The sequence below is a fragment of the Salvia splendens genome, chromosome 9 (genome assembly GCF_004379255.2).
Source record: "Salvia splendens isolate huo1 chromosome 9, SspV2, whole genome shotgun sequence".
NCBI lineage: Eukaryota > Viridiplantae > Streptophyta > Magnoliopsida > Lamiales > Lamiaceae > Salvia > Salvia splendens.
Window position 1 is genome coordinate 24,950,741 of NC_056040.1, and position 20,797 is coordinate 24,971,537.

The window sequence follows — 20,797 nt, forward strand, 5'->3', positions numbered from 1 at the left end:
GATTCATTAATTTTTTTAGACTAAATATCTCCACTTGATAGTTTTCTCTCATAAATACATAAATAACCCTTATAACATTATTGCAATTTTCATAGACTAAAAATTTACTACTTTCCCATTCTAGAAAAATAGACTATTTTTGGACCTGAAAATTAGATCAAATCTAAATAGGAGTATTAAAAAAGAGGTTAAGCAATTTATATAATTTTTTTTGTGTTAATTATTATTTATATAATTATATTATATATAGATAGAGAGAGAGAGTGGTCTGTGGTGGGAGAGAGATGGGAATGACAAAACAGAGCAAGAGCAATGGCGAAGGCTGGGGAATGGGATTCCTCCTAGTTTTCTTCTCCGAAGAAGATGAAAATCAAGAATCCAGCAACCGAAAATCCAACAATCTCAATCAATTCTCCCCTTCTCCCTCCTTCACCCGCACCAATTCATCCCAAATCATCCACAAAGCCCAATCCACAATCTCCATCTGCCTCCTCCTCCTCTTCACCTCTCTCCTCCTCTTCACCCTCTCCACCCTCCCCTCCGCCACCTCCCGCCGCCACCTCACCTCCCCCTCCAATCTCTCTCATGCATTGCAAGGAATGGGCACCCTCTACCGCCGCGGCACCAGAGCAATGACCGAACTCGTCGTCGCTCACGCAGTCGAGTCGCTAACTCAGAACGAGCTGAAACTCTTCCTCCGCCTCTTCCACCGCTCCCCCCTCGCCTCAAAATCCGATCTTTTGATCATATTCCCCTCCAATTCCGCCGCCCACGACGCCGCCATCCTCGAAGAGAACGACTCGTTCCTCAACCTCCTGACTCGGTACCAATCCAGCAACATTTCTCTCTCATCACCGAGTTTCGATGTGGCCCAGTTCACGAAACTCACCAAGAGGGAGAAAGAAATCGGCGAGCCCATCTGGGGCCGGAAAACTCGCAGGAATTCCACTGGCGCCGCCGAGTCGACTCGGCTGAGTTACGGCTCGGTGGCGGGTTTCGACGTGGAGGAACTCGACCCGGAGAACTCGCTATCCGGGTTCCTGGATCATGTTCCGATGAATTTACGGAGATGGGCCTGTTACCCGATGCTATTGGGCCGGGTCAGGAGGAATTTCAAGCACGTGATGATAGTCGACGTGAGGGAATTTTTAGTACTCGGAGACCCACTCGGCCGAGTCAGGACTCAGGGGGCCGAGTCAGTCCTGGTCAGCGCGGTGGGCAAACACGGGAAGAGAAACTCGGAGAGAACTCACCCGGTCCGGGTCCACTCGGGCGTGTTGATGGGCGGGTCGAGAGGGATTAGGAGAGTATGCAGCAAGATGCTGACGGATATCGTCAGGGCTTCGATGCAGCAACAGCACAGGAAGAAGAGAAACTCGGTGGCCGACGCGGTGCTTTTCAACCAACTCGTTCAAAACGACAACGTTTTGAAGGAAGTGAAGTTGATGGTGTCGACGGAGTCGATGCCCGAGTTGAGTTCACTCGGCTCGAAATCGGGTTGGCATAATTTGTTGAAGAGTAATAATAGTGATGGGTTGATTAGGGTTGGAAATCCCAATTTGGATGTTAATTCCCAGGTAATGAAGCAATTATGCTCGTTTGCTGTAGATTCTACAGTTTATAGTGATTGTCAGTAGTGAATTTCTTTGTTTTACTTGATAGATTTTGTTGATAATACAATATAATGTTGATAAAAAAAAAATTACTCCTATACTTACTACAGTACTATAAACCTATTTAAATATTTACTGTAGTTTTTTTTATGGGTTGTAATTTAAATCTTTAAAGAGAAAAGATAAATATACATAAATTGTACGTAATATCCTTAAATTTTAAAATTTAATTGAATTTAATTAAAAATTAGTTTTTTTATTTATTGTACAAATATTTAATTTGAAATTTTAATTTTTTTCAAAGTGCTGTAAAATGATTAATATGAAACTTATTTTAAATCTATTAATGTTTATAAATTAGTTTTCATTATAAAATATTAAAAAAGTTCGATTATGTACATACAATTATGTACGTTTATCACTGCCCCTTGAATTGGTTTTGACTCTTATTACAAATTAAAATTTAGGTCTGTCAAATTGGGTACCCGCGGATACCCGATCCAAAATTTTTGAATACCCGATCTCGAAATTCCCAAAATTCAATATTTGATACCCGACCCGAATTTGATTTCGGGTATCCAATCCCAAAAAATCGAGTATCCAGTCCCGATTGTGATTTTGATTATTTTTTTTTAAAACTAACCATAAACTTTTAGAAAATATTTAATATTATTTAATTCGAATTTAATACAAACTTGAAGCAATATTTAAGAGAAAATAACTACAAACTTTTACAAATACAAAATTCTTGTAGTAGTTCGAAATTAAGATAAAATAACTATAAACTTTTAGGAATACAAAATTCTTGTAGTAGTTCAAATTTAAAAGAAAATAACTACAAACTTTGAAAAATACAAAATTCATAAGTTATATTAACATCTTTCATCCATCCACAATAAGTCAATAACCATCAAAATTCATAAGTTCAAACATGCATCCCTTATAAACATCACAATTCAAAAATTCATAAGGCCATCCACAAAGTTGTTCCTATACCGTTCCTTAAACTACTATTTGCGGGCCCCACTGTACTTTTTTACTCCATTCCTTAACTAAGGAACGGAACCAGTAACCCTCCGTTCCTTAACCGTTCCTTAAATTACTATTCATTCAATTTCATTTTTTATTTTTATTTCCAACTCAATTCAATTAAAAAAACATACTTTAATAAAAAACACACAACATTAAAACAAAGTTACAACTTAAACTTAAAAAAAATAAAAAACACACAATTAAAATCCTAAAAAAATAAAATTACACAATTTTAATAATTTCATCCGCCAAAGTTTGCCCAAATGTGCTCAATTAGATCATGTTGGAGTTGGGTGTGGGCGCAAGAGTCGCGTGTCCTTGCACGAATAGATAACCGTTCTTGTATAGACGGATGCGCTCCACTTCGAGGCGGACTACTTGCGGTTGAGCTTCCGGGGGATTCGGGGTCGAACCAATTTCCCGCCTCGGGTCCTTCGTCTTGGACAATCATGTTGTGCAAGATTATGCACGTATACATGATGTCGACCATGTTCTCCATGAACCACGTACGAGCCGGGGCTTTGATGATGTTGAAGCGCGCTTGGAGAACCCCGAACGCCCTCTTCACATCCTTGCGAGCAGCCTCCTGCTTCTGCGCAAAAAGAGCCTGCTTTGGGTTAGCAGACCCACTGCACGTCTTCACGAAGGTAGGCCACTTCGGGTAGATGCCATCGGCAAGATAGTACCCCATTTTATAAAGCCGGTTGTTGGCGACGAAGTTGATGGCCGGCGCTTTACCATCCAAAACTTCGGTCAAGAGGTCGGACTGGTGGAGCACGTTTACGTCATTGTTCGACCCGGGGACCCGAAGTACGCGTGCCAGATCCAAAGGCGGTAGTCGGCAACGGCCTCGAGTATAACGGTTGGGTGGGTGCCTTTGTGGCCGCTCGTGTAGGACCCCTTCCACGCCACCGGGCAATTCTTCCATTGCCAGTGCATGCAATCGACGCTGCCGAGCATCCCGGGGAATCCGTGCACTGTTTCGTGAAGGTTGAGCAGGAACTGACAATCGGTCGTGCTTGGCCTCCGGAGAAATTCGTCGGTGAAGGCTGCCCGGACTCCTTTGCAGAATTTGAGCAAACACATTCGCCCAGTGCTGTCTCTGATGTGGAGGTATTCGTCGAACATGTCGGCCGTTTGTCCAGTCGCAAGTTGGCGGATTGCTGCAGTACATTTCTGCAGCGTCGTGTGGCTGGGACGACCGACCGCATCGAACCCTTCCTGGAAGAACTCTTCCCGGGCTGCCAAAGTATTCGCGATGTGGAGAAATAACGGTTTCCCCATGCGGAAACGGCGACGGAAGTACGTATCTCCCCAAGCGGGTTATCGCAGAAGTAGTCGTGTACTAACCTTGCGGCGGCTTCCTCCCGGTTACGATGGATGTACGTACGGGAGCGTCGTTGGGGCGGCGCGGCTTCTTCCGCCTCCCGTCGTCGATCTTCTTCAAGTGATTGTTCCAATATTTGACGCATTTGTTCAAAAGGATCCATTAATTTGATTAAATTTGGGAGAAGAAAAACAGAGTTGATTTGAGATGAAAATTGGGGTGGAAATAGAGAGGATTTGAGATAAATAGATGTGTGTTTGTGAGTGAAATGAATATGAAATAGGAGTATTTATAGAGTAAATAAATTATAAAAAAATAAAAAAATTACAAAACGGCTAAAAAAAACGGTAACAATACCGTTGCAAAATTTTTTTTTAATTAAAATTCGATTTTTTTTAAAAAAATGAATTATTGCGTCACGTGACGAAACCCACTCGCGGAGCAGCGAGTGGGCGTCACGCGTCGAATGGGAGGCCACCACGTCGCCTCGGCGCGTGGCGGAACGTGTCGTGCCGCGGGCCGCGGCAACGACACCCGGCACGGCATGGGCACGGTTTGGCGACGACACGGCGGCTGCAACGCGTGCCGCCGCGGAACCGTTCCTCCGGAACGGCCTAGGCACCGCAACGACACAGCGTTGCGGGTGCTCTAAGAATCAAGATCTAACAATAACATCATCAAAAATTCAAAATATCACAAGTAAAATGAAATTAAAATATAATTAAAAAATTAAATTACATATCTTATACGCCAACTATTAAGTATTAATTAAAATGTAGTTAAGAAATTAAATTACATTAATTATAATAAAACATAATTTATTAATTTAAGAAAACAGGTCGGATAATTCGGGATACCCGATCGGATATCGGGTAACCCGATACCCGATAATCCAAAATTCTCACTATCCAATCCCGATCCGATATTCGAAAAATAGGATTTCGGGTATCCAATTATCCGATTTTTTCGGGTTTGGATATCGGGTATCCAATACCCGACATCTATTTTGATAGGCCTATTAAAATTAATTTATTATTGAAATTCGTATCAATATCGAAAACACTGTCGATAATATCAGTGGACACCAAATTTATAGTGCATTAATTCGACACCAAATTTATTCCTCGAACGTTGACGTCTTTAATAGCATAATTTAAATTGGATAACACAGAAAATCTAGTATCAATAAAGCAATTAGAGCAAAATTTAATTAGGATAACACAGAAAATCTAAAATCTAGTATCAATAAAGCAATTAGAGCAAAATTTAATTAGGATAACACAGAAAATCTAAAATCTAGTATCAATAAAGCAATCAGAGCAAAATTTAATTAGGATAACACAGAAAATCTAGTATCAATAAAGCAATAGAGTATAATTTCTTATGACCACTTTCGAAGTCATAGTTTCAGTCAAGTAATTGATCTCCTCATATTCAAACCATTGAATAGTCAGTCTTAAATTATTTTTTAATGTAACTTCCCACAAACTCAATAATTTAATCATTCAAGCAACTAAATCTACATATTTATCAACCATGTTATCTACGTGCCCACAAAACCATTTGAATTTTTGTTATAACGTGACGATAAAATAATACATTCTCTTGTTTAACTAGTAAAATTTACTTCACGATAAATGAAATTAATTTTTAATATATGTTAAATCAGTTAAGGATTAAAATTAGGAATGCATTGGGATGTGATGGCGTGCAGTGACTTCTTCTGCATTTCTTCACTTTTAAATAAAGGCAAAAATATTTTATATGAACATTAGCCTTTAGCTTAGGTTGTATGCAATGTTTTAAAAACCGGACCGGTAAGCGAATCGGCGACGTTACTGGTTCACGGTTCAACCGGTCCAACCGATCCAACCACCGGTCTAACCGTTTTACTGTTGCAAATATATATAAAAATATATTAAATTTAGTAAATGATTTACAATTAATAATATATCACAAAACATTAAACCTTATAGATAATTAGTGATGTATAAATATAAATAATATTAAAATTTAGTAAATATATTCAGATATATATATATTTAATATTAGTTAGTCTAGATAAAAAATTTAATATTTCATGTATTAAAATAGATAATGTTTATATTAATTTAAGAAAATTTATTTCGTAAAATAATATATAATTAAATACGAATTAAGTACTTATTAATTAGTTTAGATAAGATTATTCATTAATGTCAATAGCTAGGGTATATAAATTAAGTATGTAATATAAAAAATTTATTTATAGTAAATAATGAATCTTATATGGTACTAATAATAATATAGGTGGTAAGTAGAGCATCATTAAAATATAAAGGATGATAATTATATATATTAAAATTAACAATTATATTAAATAATAATAAAATTAAAATGAATTATTAGTTTTTGTAGATAAAATTAATGGTTAATGTATAAAAATATTTAATGTTTAAATTGTTCAATGAGTCCATGTGATGGAGTGGTAGAGGTTTTCTTAACTAGAAGAGAGGTCATGAGTTCAACCTCTACCAACAACAAATTTTAAAAAATTTTGAAAAAAAAATAGAAAACCAGTTTCCGGTTCACGGTCCAACCGGTCCGACCGGCCGGTTCCACCGGTTCACGGCGTTCAATGCAGTGGTGGTTTAAAGGGGTGAACCGGACCGGACTACCTACCGGTTCGCGGTCCGACCGGTCGAACCGGCCGGTCCGGTTTTTAAAACATTGGTTGTATGTTGCTTATTAACCTTTCACTAATTTTGCTTTTAAATAAATTTCAATTCCTAAATTTCTTCTATAGAATGTCGGAGGCCTCATATATAGAGTATTTTTGTAATTTGAATTCACAATTTTCGTATATTCTGTAAATTAGATGTTTCACAGTAATAATTGACTATCGACTTTAAGATTTCTTACCTCAATAATTTTTTTTTTATTTTAACTCATTCCTTTAATAATGTTACATAAAATCTGCTGATTAATTAATTAATCCCAAATATGATATTAATCCATCTTCAGTGATACATTAAAACCCAAAATGCAATAGGCAATTATATCCAATGACCATGATACTCTAAAGTCAATCTCATTTTGGGTTTTTTTAGTAAAATATATTTATGTTTAGGTTTACACTAAAATAAATCTAAATCATATTTTTAAATTTTGTGAGTAAAAAAGGTAGTAGATAAAAATTATTCTTTTATGTTTGAATTTAGTATAAATGATTGGAGTAAAATTACGACAGACATTTATATAAAAATAAGTTTGAGTTTCATATAAATGGCAGGAGATATTCTTAGTTATTTTGTTTAGGTTGATATGTTGATTGACTTTAATTACCATCCGGCCATGTGAAACGGCCGCTTGTCGTATGAGTGTATGCGTTTCAAAGATCCCTCAACCCGTTATACTATAGATTAGTACAGAGAAGCAGGGGTCGATCCCACGAAGATGGACGCGTAAGAAAGCATCTAGAGACTTTGGTTTAGAAAGCGGTTGCTGCCACGCAAATTTGGGTTGAGATATAACTACGGCTAGACCTAGGCACAAAATCAAACACTAGACCTAGGAAACTGTAAACGTCATGTTGAGATCGAACATCCTTAGGGCTACGTAATTATAAACTAAGTTCCTAGACCGAGCAACAATTACCAACTATAGCTAAACAGAACGCAAATAAAAGTGGGGACCAACTCCCAAAAATATCAAGTACGGAAGAAAAGCTGCAACTAACTAACTAAGGATTTAACTAACAACAACATGCATCTCATCGGCTAAATCAAATACGAATATGAAGAAAACAGAGCACATACCCAGATTCGAACAGAATATAAAAGTTCGGACGTCAGAAACTTGCGACTAGCCGGATATAAAACAGATCTACATATACTAGACGGAATGAAATGAATACACGAAAACTAGGCATGAATCACGATCACTCTGTTTCAGCTTCAACCCTGGATGCTTAATCCACTCCGGATCCAAGCAATCCGGTCCCAACAACAACCAGAATCAACTCCATGATTCTCGATTCAACAGATCTACTCCGATCAACACTAAATTCCAGCGAGTCTACTCAAACTCAGCAACCAACACGAAAATCAAACATCCAATTCCACATTCACAACTAGCTCAAGATAAATGACATCCATAATCGAAATCAACAGCAACTCAAATATGGAAAACAGAAATTTCATAAACAACGAAAATTCAACAGCAAACAGGGCCGAGCTTCGAATGGCGAAGCTCGGTGAAATTTACGACAGTAAAGTAAAATGAAAATGATTAAATTGTTTCTTCGCCCTCTGTAAGGAAGGTGTTACCCACCACTGACTAGCAAAAATAAACCCGAGAACACCCCACGATTTCCCGATTAAACCCAAAGTATGTAGAAGTGAGTGGGGTAGAGCTGCAATCTGGTCATAAGGCCTCCACCAAGAAGGTCCCCTCTGATTGCATGTTTTCTTCTTTATATAGGTGTGGACATAATCTTCTAGAAGCCTTCGTAGAAATCTCCATTCTACCCTTCAGCCCCTTGATTTCCTCCGTCTTGTAATTTTTCTTCAAATTGCTCACTTATTCGCCAGTTTCCTTGGACCATGCAATTGTCCTTCTCTATTCCTGGATCTGGCAAAAACCTTCTACATATCTGGCTTAAAACATGTGTTAGACCCCGCAAATGAATGAGTTTCACCCCTATATCTATGCATGAAATTAGCCTTATCAAACTGCTCACACTTAAACCATACTTGTCCTCAAGTATAAATACAAGAAAAAGAAATAAGACGAATTTCAATGCATGATTATCCTATGACCAACTCTAAAAAACAAAAACTCCTAGACCTAGACATAAAACAGACTCAAAAAGAGAAAACAAACACTTAAAGAAAAACACGAAGAAAAACTCATAGGCATGAACCAGCTTCAATTTTAGGCAGCCGTCCCCACAAGTTTAAGGTCAATCCGATCGTCTACAGTCTCCAAATCCTCCCCTTCACCTTCTTCTACCTAGTCGGTCTGTCAGTTCGTCCATATAGCCTATTGACTTCCCACTTGTTGGATTCACTCGATCACTCCTTCCTCACCAGGGATGTTAGGATCGAATCGCTCTTAAGTTAATGTTACACCACTGATGCATCGGGTTATGAGACTTTCTCCTTCCTATAGTCCTCCTTTCTTTTTCCTTTTAATTCCCGGGTCAGGTTACTATTGCTTCCTGCCCTTAGGTATCTTTTTCTTTTATTCCCCCCTTTTTATATTTTCCCATGGACTTCGTCCGGCTTATACCTCCGATTTTTTTATTTTATTTCTCCCCTGGACTTCGTCCAGCTTATACCTCCTTTTCCTGGACTTCGTCCAGCTTATACCTTCAGAAACCCTCTTTTTTCTCCTTCAGACTCTTTTCCCTAAGCATCAAGTGGTAGCCCCCATTTTTTTACAAGTCCGCTCTCAATGTATAGACTTATAACTCACTCTTAAAGTGGGGCTTCACAACTAGGTTATCTAAGGCATCTTCTATCGTCCTTACTTCATTCAGACCGCATTCAGCTTATTAAGGGAAAAAGGCATCAAAGTTGACATGCATCCTATCTTCAATTGCTCTTACTAAAGGGATCTTGCCTTATTATATCCACTTTATTATATCCACTAGCTCATGCGATACTTAAAAAAAACTGAACCTAGAGACACCTATACGACTCCCTCCCCCTCCCACTTCACTCAAGCTTGTCCCCAAGCTATCCCAATGAAGGGGGAAATAGGGAAGTACAAAACAAACTACGACGAAACACATAACCAGCAAAACGCACACCCAAAACAAACTTCTCACACTTAGACCGAGCACTGAGCTAAGTGGGAGAAATTCCAACAAAACAAAACCACACATGCTTGAAAAGAAACACAAACTTCTCACACTTAGACCAAAGATTGGGCTAAGTGGGAGAAGACAAGTATAAGCGCAAACAAATATATACAGAGCATGCCGGAAAAAAAAACACAATACAAACATCAAACAAACAAACATAAGACTGAAAGAAAATAAAATAGAAAAACTAAAAATAGAGTTACTTGGTCAAGGGGGGTTCATTTCGGGATTTGGCTCCCTCGGGAGCCAACCTGCGGTGCAACGTATGGGCGGGTTACTTTTGCTTTCTTTCTTGCCGGCGACTCCGGCTTAGGGGGTTTCCCCCTCCAAAACTTCACCAGAAATAACAGGGGCCTCCCCCTCAACCTTTTCAATCGGGATTTCCCCCTCAGATAACCCGACAGCAACAACAGGGGTTTCCCCCTCAACCACAAACGCCGACCTTTGGTCTCCGACCGCTAAATACTCTAACCCAACCGCCAGATCTGCCTCTCCCCCTGTTTCTTCCGCCGCGTCCGTCACGCTGGTGGGCGGCTCTGTTGTTGTCTGCAAAACGGCGTGCTGAGTCGCCAAGCTGTCGGGAATAGTGGGTGGTAGTGTTGAAACGGTAGTTTCGGCGGACGGTGTGGTTTGCCCCATCATTGTTGTAAGCATGGTAAAGGCTTTCATCGCCTCCTCAGGACCGCCGAACTTCTGCATTATGTCGGACATAAACGCTGCCGCACCGGCGTCGGCAGATGTGGTAGGTTTCCCGACTGATGATTTGTTGTCCATGACTTGAATCTGAAAAAACACAGAAAAAAAACTTGGAAGAAAATTTTAATTAGGGTTAAAGAAAGGTGGGTTTCGCGAGAGAGAGAGGACTTTTGGGGATTTTTAGAGTGAGAGAGTGTTTGTTTTTAGAAATAAAGAATAAGGAGGAAAAATAGGTATTAGATAGGAATGGGAGCGGTTTGCAGGTGGTTGCAGACATGAGGTCAGCAATCGTACGCCTTCCCATACAGTGCAAATTTGAAATTCGAATTGTACCGCTTCCCTCTCAAATTAAAACTCTCTGCCCCATGTAAACACTCTTCTCTGCAACACCACACTTAGAGAAAAACAACAAAAATGAAACGCCAGGTTCCCAGGTCAAGGATTTAAAACATGACAAAACAATTTCCCTAAGGAAATCTGGCATTCCGAAAATATTTTTGGAAGATTAGAATTTTTTCTTTGTTTGGAAAAATTTTTTATATAGGAAAGCAAGTAAATTATTTACACATTCAATTTGACACTCTCAAGATTCCCTGGTTCAGTGAATAGATATAAACATCATCCCAATTTACCTGACCCAAGAATTCATCGAGAGCACTGCTTGCTAAACTAATTAGGCGATTATGGAGAGTGCGCGTAGTGGCATTTCCTCCACTACACACAACTCAGAATTATCCCTAAAAACCTTTACCCTGTGACCATTAACAAGAAAGGGAGTAGAGTTTGAGGTACTGCCCTGAATTTCCACAGCTCCGTTTGCTCGAAGGCCAACAACAGTGTATGGCCCTACCCATTTGGACTTTAGCTTCCCAGGCATCAGTTTGAGCCTAGATTGAAAAAGGAGTACCTTCTGCCCTACTTGGAGTTCCTTGACCCGGAGATTTTTATCGTGCCAGAGCCTTGTCTTCTCCTTATACCACATTGCGGACTCATATGACTTCAGTCTCAATTCTTCCAACTCTTGAAGTTGCAATTTCCTCTCTTCCTCACAAGACTGGGGTATCATGTTAATCTCCTTGACCGCCCAGTATGCTCTGTGTTCCACTCCTACGGGCAGATGACACATCTTGCCAAAAACCAACCTGTAGAGTGACATTCCAATAGGCGTTTTGTATGCTGTCCGGTAAGCCCACAATGCATCTCCTAGTCTCTTACTCCAGTCCTTCCTTGACGGATACACCGTTTTTTCCAATATCGCCTTTATCTCCCTGTTGGAGATTTCGGCCTGTCCATTAGACTGAGGATGATACGGGGTACAAAACCTATGGTGGACCCCGTATTTCCTCATCAGAGCTTCTATTGTCCTGTTACGGAAGTGCGTCCCTTGGTCAGAAATAATTGCGCGCGGCACCCCGTGTCTATTAAAGATGTTGGCTCTAAGGATCTTGGCCACTTCTTTGGCTTCGCAGGACGTGGTGGCCTTTGCTTCTATCCACTTCGAAACATAATCTACAGCCACAAGTATGTAAGTATTCCCATACGAAGATGGAAATGGACCCATGAAATCCATACCCCAAACGTCGAAGATCTCACAAACGATCACTGGGACCTGCGGCATTTCATCCCTCTTAGAAATTCCCCCTGTCTGCTGGCATCTCTCACAGCTCTGACAAAACTCAAAAGCATTTTTATGCAACGTAGGCCAGTAAAAACCGCTATCTAACACCATCCTTGCAGTCTTCCTAGGTCCAAAGTGACCTCCACAAGCTAAGGCATGGCAATGATTCAGCACATCCCTCTGTTCCCATTCTGGAATACACCTCCCAATCACCTGGTCAGCTCCCATTCTCCATAGATACGAGTCGTCCCAAAAATAGTACTTGGCTTCACTTTTCAATTTCATCTTCTGGGCCCGGGTGCTTTCTTGAGGACTGGGTACTTCTCCAGTGACCAAGTAGTTTGCTAGGTCTGCGAACCAAGGCTCGGCGTTCAGTTGACATTTCCATTTTTCAGAATCTCCTGGACCTGTTAACGCCATCACCATCTCCCAACAGATGGGTCTGGGAAATGTTCCTATACAGTACAGATGCTCCTCCGGGAATGCATCAGGTATAGTTTCAGCCGTCTATCCTTGGAAAATCCTACTCAAGTGATCAGCCACTTTGTTTTCTGTCCGCTTTTTGTCTCGAACTTCCCAATCAAATTCCTGCAAAAGTAACACCCAACGGATTAATCTTGGCTTGGATTCTTTCTTCGCCAATAAGTACTTGATAGCCGCGTGATCAGTGAAGACTATCACCCTCGACCCTAGCAAGTACGGGCGAAACTTCTCAAACGAGTATACTATCGCCAACATTTCCTTTTCCGTGGTGTCATAGTTCTTCTGGGCTTGATTGAGTGTTTTCGATGCATAAAAAATCACATAGCTTTTCCCATCGATTCTTTGACCTAGTACTGCCCCCACTGCGTAATTACTTGCGTCGCACATTATTTCAAACGGTAAACTCCAGTCTGGTGCTCTCATAATAGGGGCAGAGACTAGTTTATCCTTTAGTAGCTGAAAAGCTTCCTTGCACCCCTCATCAAAAGCGAAATCAACTTCATTATGCAACAAATGGGTGAGTGGTTGGGCAATCCTCGCAAAATCCTTAATGAATCTTCGTAGAAACCCGCATGCCCTAGGAATCCTCTAACTTCTTTCTGATTCGTAGGGTAAGGCAATTTTGAGTTCACATCAATCTTTGCTTGGTCTACCTGTATACCCCTTTCTGAAACTACATGCCCTATGACAATTCCTTCAGGGACCATAAAGTGGCATTTCTCGAAATTTAAAACCAAATGCTTTTCCTGGCACCTCCTCAATACTATATCCAAACTTGCTAGACAGGAGTCAAAAGAATTCTCATACACAGTGAAATCATCCATGAAAATTTTGATACAATCCTCCAATAAATTCGAGAAGATACTCATCATACACCATTGAAAAGTGTATGGCGCATTGCATAGACCGAACGACATTCTTCTATAAGCATACGTGCCAAAGGGACACGTAAATGTAGTCTTCTATTAATCTTCAGGATCTACGTAGATCTGGAAGTATCCACTGTATCCGTCAAGGAAACATAAATATTGCTTGCCTGCCAAACGCTCCAGCATCTGATCAATAAAAGGTAAGGGAAAATGATCTTTCCTCGTCGCTTCATTCAACTTTCTATAATCGATTCACATCCTCCACCCAGTAACTAGTCGAGTGGGCACCAGCTCGTTCTTGTCATTCTTGACCACCTGTATTCCTGACTTTTTAGGTACCATATGACCGGACTAACCCATTCACTATCAGGTATGGAGTAAATGATTCCCAGCGAAAGCAGCTTCAAAACATCCTTTAAAACTTCCTCTCTCATGTTCGGATTTAGCTTGCGTTGTGGATCTCTACATGCCTTCGCACCTTCCTCTAGCCTAATGTGGTGCATGCAAAGATCAGGACTGATTCCTACCAGATCGGAGAGAGTCCACCCTATGGCTTTCTTGTTTCTTCTGATCACATTCAGCAATTCCTCCTCCTGTTCCTTGGTCAAGTTGCTGTTGATGATAACGGGAAAAGTCTCATTCTCTTCTAGATAAGCATACTTGAGGCCTGGTGGGAACACTTTCAGTTCTTTCTTCAGGGTGCTTGCCTCTTGGGGCAAGGGATTTTTCTCTGTTCCATCAGATATCATTTCTTTCCCTGACCTAGAAGATCCTTCCACGCTCGCCACGTGAGGTGTCTCCCTTGACTTAGCTACTCCTGGATTTGTGCAGAATTCCAAGATTGCTTTAGCTAGCTCCTCATCTGATAATTCACTTGTGTTCATTGCTTCACACCATCCAGCCACTTCTCTGTCGATAGAGTAACTCATCTCTGAATTTTCTATCTGTTCCTGCATCAATTCTGTCTCAAGATATTCCTGGACTAAGGGGTTAATAACATCAATAGCATGCAAATTTTCTACATCAAGAGGCTTCTTCATTGCTTCATCAATGCTAAAGGTATATTTTTCCCCATTGTAGTCAAGGCATATAGTTCCATCAAAAACATCAATTATGGTATTAGCGGTACGGAGAAAAGGTCTTCCTAAGAGCACACTGCTAGACTCAACAGATTCGATTCATTATTACTCATTTTAATAACATGGAAATCGGCTGGATACAGAAAATCATGCATCTTGACGATAACATTTTCTAAGACTCCCTCTGGACAGATACACGACCTATCTGCCAATTGAATTACCACTTTTGTATCGACCATCCCTACTCCTACCAGCTTCTTGTAAATAGAAAGCGGTAAAACATTTATCGATGCCCCTAAATCACACATGGCATGCTCAATTCTGACATCACCGATTGAAATAGGCAAGGTAAACATACCTGGGTCAGTGCATTTTGATGGCATCCTTCGCTTCTGAATCACTGCTGATACATTTTTTCCAATCAGAATCTTTCTGCTGGGCCTCGTCGTTCCAGCTATAAACTCCTTAATGAATTTGCTGAAGACCGGCAACTTCAAGGCTTGTAGAAACGGAAAATTAATCTCCAACTTCCCGAAAATGTCCATGAAGTCTACCGGTTCTTCCTTTTTTTTCTTAGCTTCCCCTCGACTCGGGAATGGTTTCAGTAGTTTCCCTGCTCCAGTAGATCCTCCAGCTGAGGGCTCACCGGTTTCTTTTCTCACCTCCTCATTTTCTACTTCCGGCTCTGGATCTATGAAAAATGGCTCTGCTTCTTTAGGTAATGGCTTCTCCAAATCTCCTGCCCTAAGGTCATCTGGTCTAACGGAACTGCTTCCCTTTAAGTTCCCAGGTCTAGAGGTTGTACCCTTTTCGTCCCTGCTTCCTGTGGGGTTTGTCTCTTTATTCGTCCTCATCTCTGGACCTTCATACCCCTTTCCGGATCTTAAAGTGATCAGACTGATGTTAGCTCTATCTGGTGGGCTTACTGAGGCAGGGATCTTCTCTTCGTTCCCTCGCATCTCGCTCAAGGAAGTTGCTATCTGAGACAGCTGCTTCGCCAACATATCCATTGCCGCATTTTGCTCCTGCTGAGCATCCTGAAGCTTGTGGACTACGTCATTGTTCGATTGCAAGTTGTTCTGCATATGTTGTTGAGAACTGACGAGGTCATGCACCATTTCATCCAGATTCCTTGGTGGTTTAGAATTAGACTGGCCAGGACTTGGTCCTGGACCCAGATGCGGACCACTTCCTTGATTCTGGCGGAAGTTTCCTTGACCTCCTGAATTGTTGTTATACTGATTTCCTGGCCCTTGGTAGTTGGTTTGGAAATTCCTTTGGTGCGGTGGTACATAAGAGTTCCCTTGATGGTTTTGGTTCATGTTCCCCCAATTCGGATGATCTCCCTAGTTTCGATTATTCCAGTTGCCCTGCCCCTCTTGACTCCTTCCAGACCAGTTACCATGCCTCTCGGGCTGAGGTGCAAACTGGATACTCTGTTGTGGTGCTGGCTGGCTGGCTCTGTTCGTTGTCCGACCATCTAAAATTGGGATGGTTCCTCCAGGGTGCGTCTCTTTGTCTCCCTGGATTCCAACTTCCGTCGGGATTCCAACTTCCCATCGCATTAGCTTGGGCCTGGTACTCTCCTTCCTGAGGTCCATAATATTGCTGAAGTTGACTATCTCCTAGACCCGGAGGTTTTTCCTTCGCTTGTGAGGTTGGTAGTTTGGTCTTCTCGATTGCGTTCAACAGTGCTTTCTCAAGCCTGTCGATCCTTGCCTCTACCTTCTCATCATCTTGATTCTTGCTCCCTCATCACATTCATTGACCCTCTCTTGTAACACCCTGTGCATGAAATTTTAGTAGCTAAATTTCATACGTTGATTTCATACATCCACTCTCATAAACAATTCAAACAATTTAACAACAAAGAACTAATCGAACATCGTCGTACTTGATCGAACACGCGAAAGAACTTAACTTTGTGATAAAAATGTATCCTGCGGGTTGAATCGGGGTTGTTCGGAGTGGTTTCGAGGAGGGGGAAGCTGCCGGCAGCGGCGGACAGCCGCGCCCCGACGGCTCCCGGCGGCGGCAGCAGCAGCCTGACCCGGCGGCTGAGAGGCGGCGACGAGCAGCAGCAGCAGTGTCGCTTGCACCGCAGCGGCGGCATTTCGTCTTCCCGACGAGTAGCAGCAGTAGTTGAGGCGATTCGGCGCAGAATTTCGGTTCAAGAGCAGACCGGGGGTAGCGGTGACTGCTCAGTAGCGGCAATGGCTGCTCGGAACAGCGACGGAGGAACGATGTCGGAGATTTTAGAACTCCCAATTTGGGCGAGGGAGAAGAGAGAAAGAAGAAGATAGAGGGAGGGAGAGAGAAACGTGGGGTTGAGGAAAAATGGACTCCAGCCTCTTGTGTTTTCTTTGATTGGGCTTTTTTAATTTATTGGGAGGCTATTGTTTTTAAAGTTGAGCCTTTTTAACTATATGGGGCTTATAAATTTAATTGGAAGTAAGAGGTGAGGTAAATAATTAAGTCTTGGGCCGATGATTTAATCATAAAGAATGATTTAATTTAATCGTGGGAAATTTTAATTAATTTCTGGAATATTTCAAATTATGAATAATTTATCCCAAGTCCGAAATAATATGATTTCGAAGAGAAATAATTGCGATAATTTAATTATGCGCTTAAATAATTTTTGAAAGTTTATTTCGATGTCGTGGAAAAATGCGAGGAGCCAACGGAGGAAAGAATTGGCGTAAGCGGCCGGCGTCGCACGCGACGCCTTGGGCGACCGCCGAATAATAAAAAATGCACGAAAAACCGAGAAAATGAAATAAAAGACGTTAATTAGAGTGCATGCATTCTAAATATCCTCGTTATTAAGATTGATGGGTACTTTATGTATTTTCTGAAAAGGTGGTTCGCACGGCCGCTAAAGACGGAACGAGAAGCTTCTTAAGGAAAACTCTAAGCTTTTGAGGTGGGCTCTATTACTTAAACTCTTTTATTGCAATGATATGTAAATGGAGAGATAAGGGTGGTTTAAATGTTATGTCATGCCGTATTTTATGTTTTGAATTGTCTATCTGATTGTCTACTAGGATAATGTCCTACTAGACTTTGATGGTTAACGAATTCGGGTCTGACTAGGGAGTGAGTCCCTACTCAGACTAGTGCACTGATGGGGATCGTGAGCCGTCCTTTGTGGTCGGCCGGTCCAGTGATCGAGTTTGTGGCCACATTCTCGCTTCACATGATGGTTCAGATATGGTACACGGTGGGGGATGATGATGATGATGGGCTGTACAGCCATGTTTTACGATGGAAATGATTTTAGTGTTTCTCGGTATTTTTTTTAAAAGTAAAACCCGAGTTTCACTCAACGGTGGCTTGACATAACTTTATTGATGAAATGTATTTTGGGCATGAGTTCACTGAGTGCATCAAGTACTCAGCCCCTGCATATGTTTTCCCTATGTGCAGGTTGAGCGTGGACGGGAGACGGAGGATGTTGAGCATTGGACCGAGACCATATTCAATAAACGTTCCGGTTGCTATTGTGTCTTCATACATAGTAGTAGCCAACTCTCAAATGCTTCCGCTATGCCAAGTTTTAAAACTCTGATGTTTCTGTATTCTGTTGGACTATTTTCATATGAACTTGATACTTCGTGATTTCAACTATTAGCTGGTAATAAAGTTTCACCTTTTGATCTACATGTCGTACCCCTTGATTGTTTCCCCCTTCTTCCCCGCTTCTTATTTCCCCCATTAGTCGCGATCCACCGTGCTTTCTATCCTTAGGAAGTGTGGTCGTGACATCACTTTACAAAATTCCTTGGGTTATCGTATGCCTTCTTGGCATCTATCAATTTCCCCAGGATCTCTCTTGCTTCGCTTCCCTTCTTCCTTGTAAAATTTCTCCCGCTCGAGGAGTTCATTAAATCCTTTGACTCAAGGTTTGCTCCTTCATAGAATAGATAATAGGTCTCTGCCTCTATCATCCTGTGATTTGGGCACGCATCCAACAACCCTTTGAACCTCGACCAATATTGACTCAACAACTCGTCGTAGTCCTGCTTACACTCCACTATTTCTTTCTTCAGAGCATTTGTTTTGTTGGAAGGGAAAAGTAATCAAGGAACTCCAGTTTGAAATCCCTCCATGTGTGGATAGAGTCCGGGGGTAACCTTAATGATCACGTGTTGGCTTCCCCCTTCAAGGCAAAAAGAACCGCACGCAGGCGATAGTCCTCCTCTGTTGCATCATTTGGCCTCTTCTGAATGCTACACAATTTGCTAAATTCATTCAAGAACTCGTACGGGCACTCATTCCTACGTCCAGAGAATGTGGGTAGGATACCGAGAACGTTCGTCTTGATCTCAATGGACCTCTGTCGCAGATTCATCACTATGGCTTGAGCTGGCTCTCCATCTAGATGAGCAGTGAGCGAACCGATCTCCGGATCTGGATCGATTATGTTCGCCATGTCCCCTATTTCTTCCTCCTCTGTACTTGTTTCCGAAGACGATTTAGGATCCTCCCTTCCTGACGAGTTCCAATCCTCTTCACTTTCCGAACCAAACGGAAATGGATCTCCCATAGACAATCCCGATCTGGTGGTGACCGTAGATGCTGTGTCATTGACCTGCCAAATAAACTGATCGTTCCTCCACTCAGATGAGTCACCACAGTGTCCAAACCGCGAGCCTTTGCTCATAAACTGAAAAATAAAGAAAGAAAAAAAGAAAAAGAAATTAAAACTATGTACGCCAAAATCCTCTAAACACAATCACAAATTACGCCATCCATCCCCGGCAACGGCGCCATATGAAACGGCCGCTTGTCGTATGAGTGTATGCGTTTCAAAGATCCCTCAAACCGTTATACTATAGATTAGTACAGAGAAGCAGGGGTCGATCCCACGAACATGGACGCGTAAGAAAGCATCTAGAGACTTTGGTTTAGAAAGCGGCTGCTGCCACGCAAATTTGGGTTGAGGTATAACTACGGCTAGACCTAGGCACAAAATCAAACACTAGACCTAGGAAACTGTAAACGTCATGCTGAGATCGAACATCTTTAGGGCTACGTAATTTTAAACAAACTTCCTAGACCGAGCAACAATTACCAACTATAGCTAAACAGAACGCAAATAAAAGTGGGGACCAACTCCCAAAAATATCAAGTACGGAAGAAAAGCTGCAACTAACTAACTAAGGATTTAACTAACAGCAACATGCATCTCATCAGCTAAATCAAATACGAATATGAAGAAAACAGAGCACATACCCAGATTCGAACAGAATATAGAAGTTCGGACGTCGGAAACTTGCGACTAGCCGGGAATAAAACAGATCTACATATACTAGACGGAATGAAATGAACACACGAAAACTAGGCATGAATCACGATCACTCTGTTTCAGCTTCAACGCCGGATGCTTAATCCACTCCGGATCCAAGCAATCCGGTCCCAACAACAACCAGAATCAACTCCATGATTCTCGATTCAACAGATCTGCTCCGATCAACACTAAATTCCAGCGAGTCTACTCAAACTCAGCAACCAACACGAAAATCAAACATCCAATTCAACATTCACAACTAGCTCAAGATAAATGACATCCATAATCGAAATCAACATCAACTCAAATATGGAAAACAGAAATTTCATAAACAACGGAAATTCAACAGCAAACAGGGCCGAGCTTCGAATGGCGAAGCTCGGTGAAATTCATGACAATAAAGTAAAATGAAAACGATTAAATTGTTTCTTCGCCCTCTGTAAGGACGGTGTTACCCACAACTGACTAGCAAAAAAAACCCGAGAACACCCCACGATTTCCCGATTAAACCCAAAATATGTAGAAGTTAGTGAGCTAGAGCTGCAATCTGGTCATAAGGCCTCCACCGAGAAGGTCCCCTCTGATTGGATGCTTTCTTCTTTATATAGGTGTGGACATAATCTTCTAGAAGCCTTCGTAGAAATCTCCATTCTACCCTTCAGCCCCTTGATTTCCTCCGTCTTGTAATTTTTCTTCAAATTGCTCACTTATTCGCCAGTTTCCTTGGACCATGCGATTGTCCTTCTCTATTCCTGGATCTGGCGAAAACCTTCTACATATCTGGCTTAAAACATGTGTTAGACCCGGCAAATGAATGAGTTTCACCCCTATATCTATGCATGAAATTAGCCTTATCACCATGCTATGGTACATGAGTTTTATAATGAGAAACAAATCTACCTAATACCAGTGGCGGATCCAGACCCCGGAAATGGCGGG

The 20,797-nt window shown here is 41.4% G+C and overlaps 1 protein-coding gene and 1 long non-coding RNA gene across 2 annotated transcripts; both read left to right on the top strand.

Moving 5' to 3' along the window:
* The first annotated feature begins 284 nt into the window (after positions 1-284).
* Positions 285-1,637, top strand: LOC121749333. Its single transcript, XM_042143912.1, has one exon. It carries the CDS (start codon positions 285-287, stop codon positions 1,635-1,637), a length of 1,353 nt encoding a protein of 450 aa, XP_041999846.1.
* A 15,788-nt stretch (positions 1,638-17,425) lies between these two features.
* On the top strand, positions 17,426-18,228 carry LOC121747936. The gene is made up of 2 exons (XR_006039385.1): positions 17,426-17,491; positions 17,995-18,228. It is a non-coding gene; the product is annotated as an uncharacterized LOC121747936 (long non-coding RNA).
* The last annotated feature ends 2,569 nt before the right edge of the window (positions 18,229-20,797 follow it).

Coding starts and splice junctions, on each gene's coding strand:
- LOC121749333 (XM_042143912.1), top strand. CDS start 285: ATGGGAATGACAAAACAGAGCAAGAGCAATGGCGAAGGCTGGGGAATG.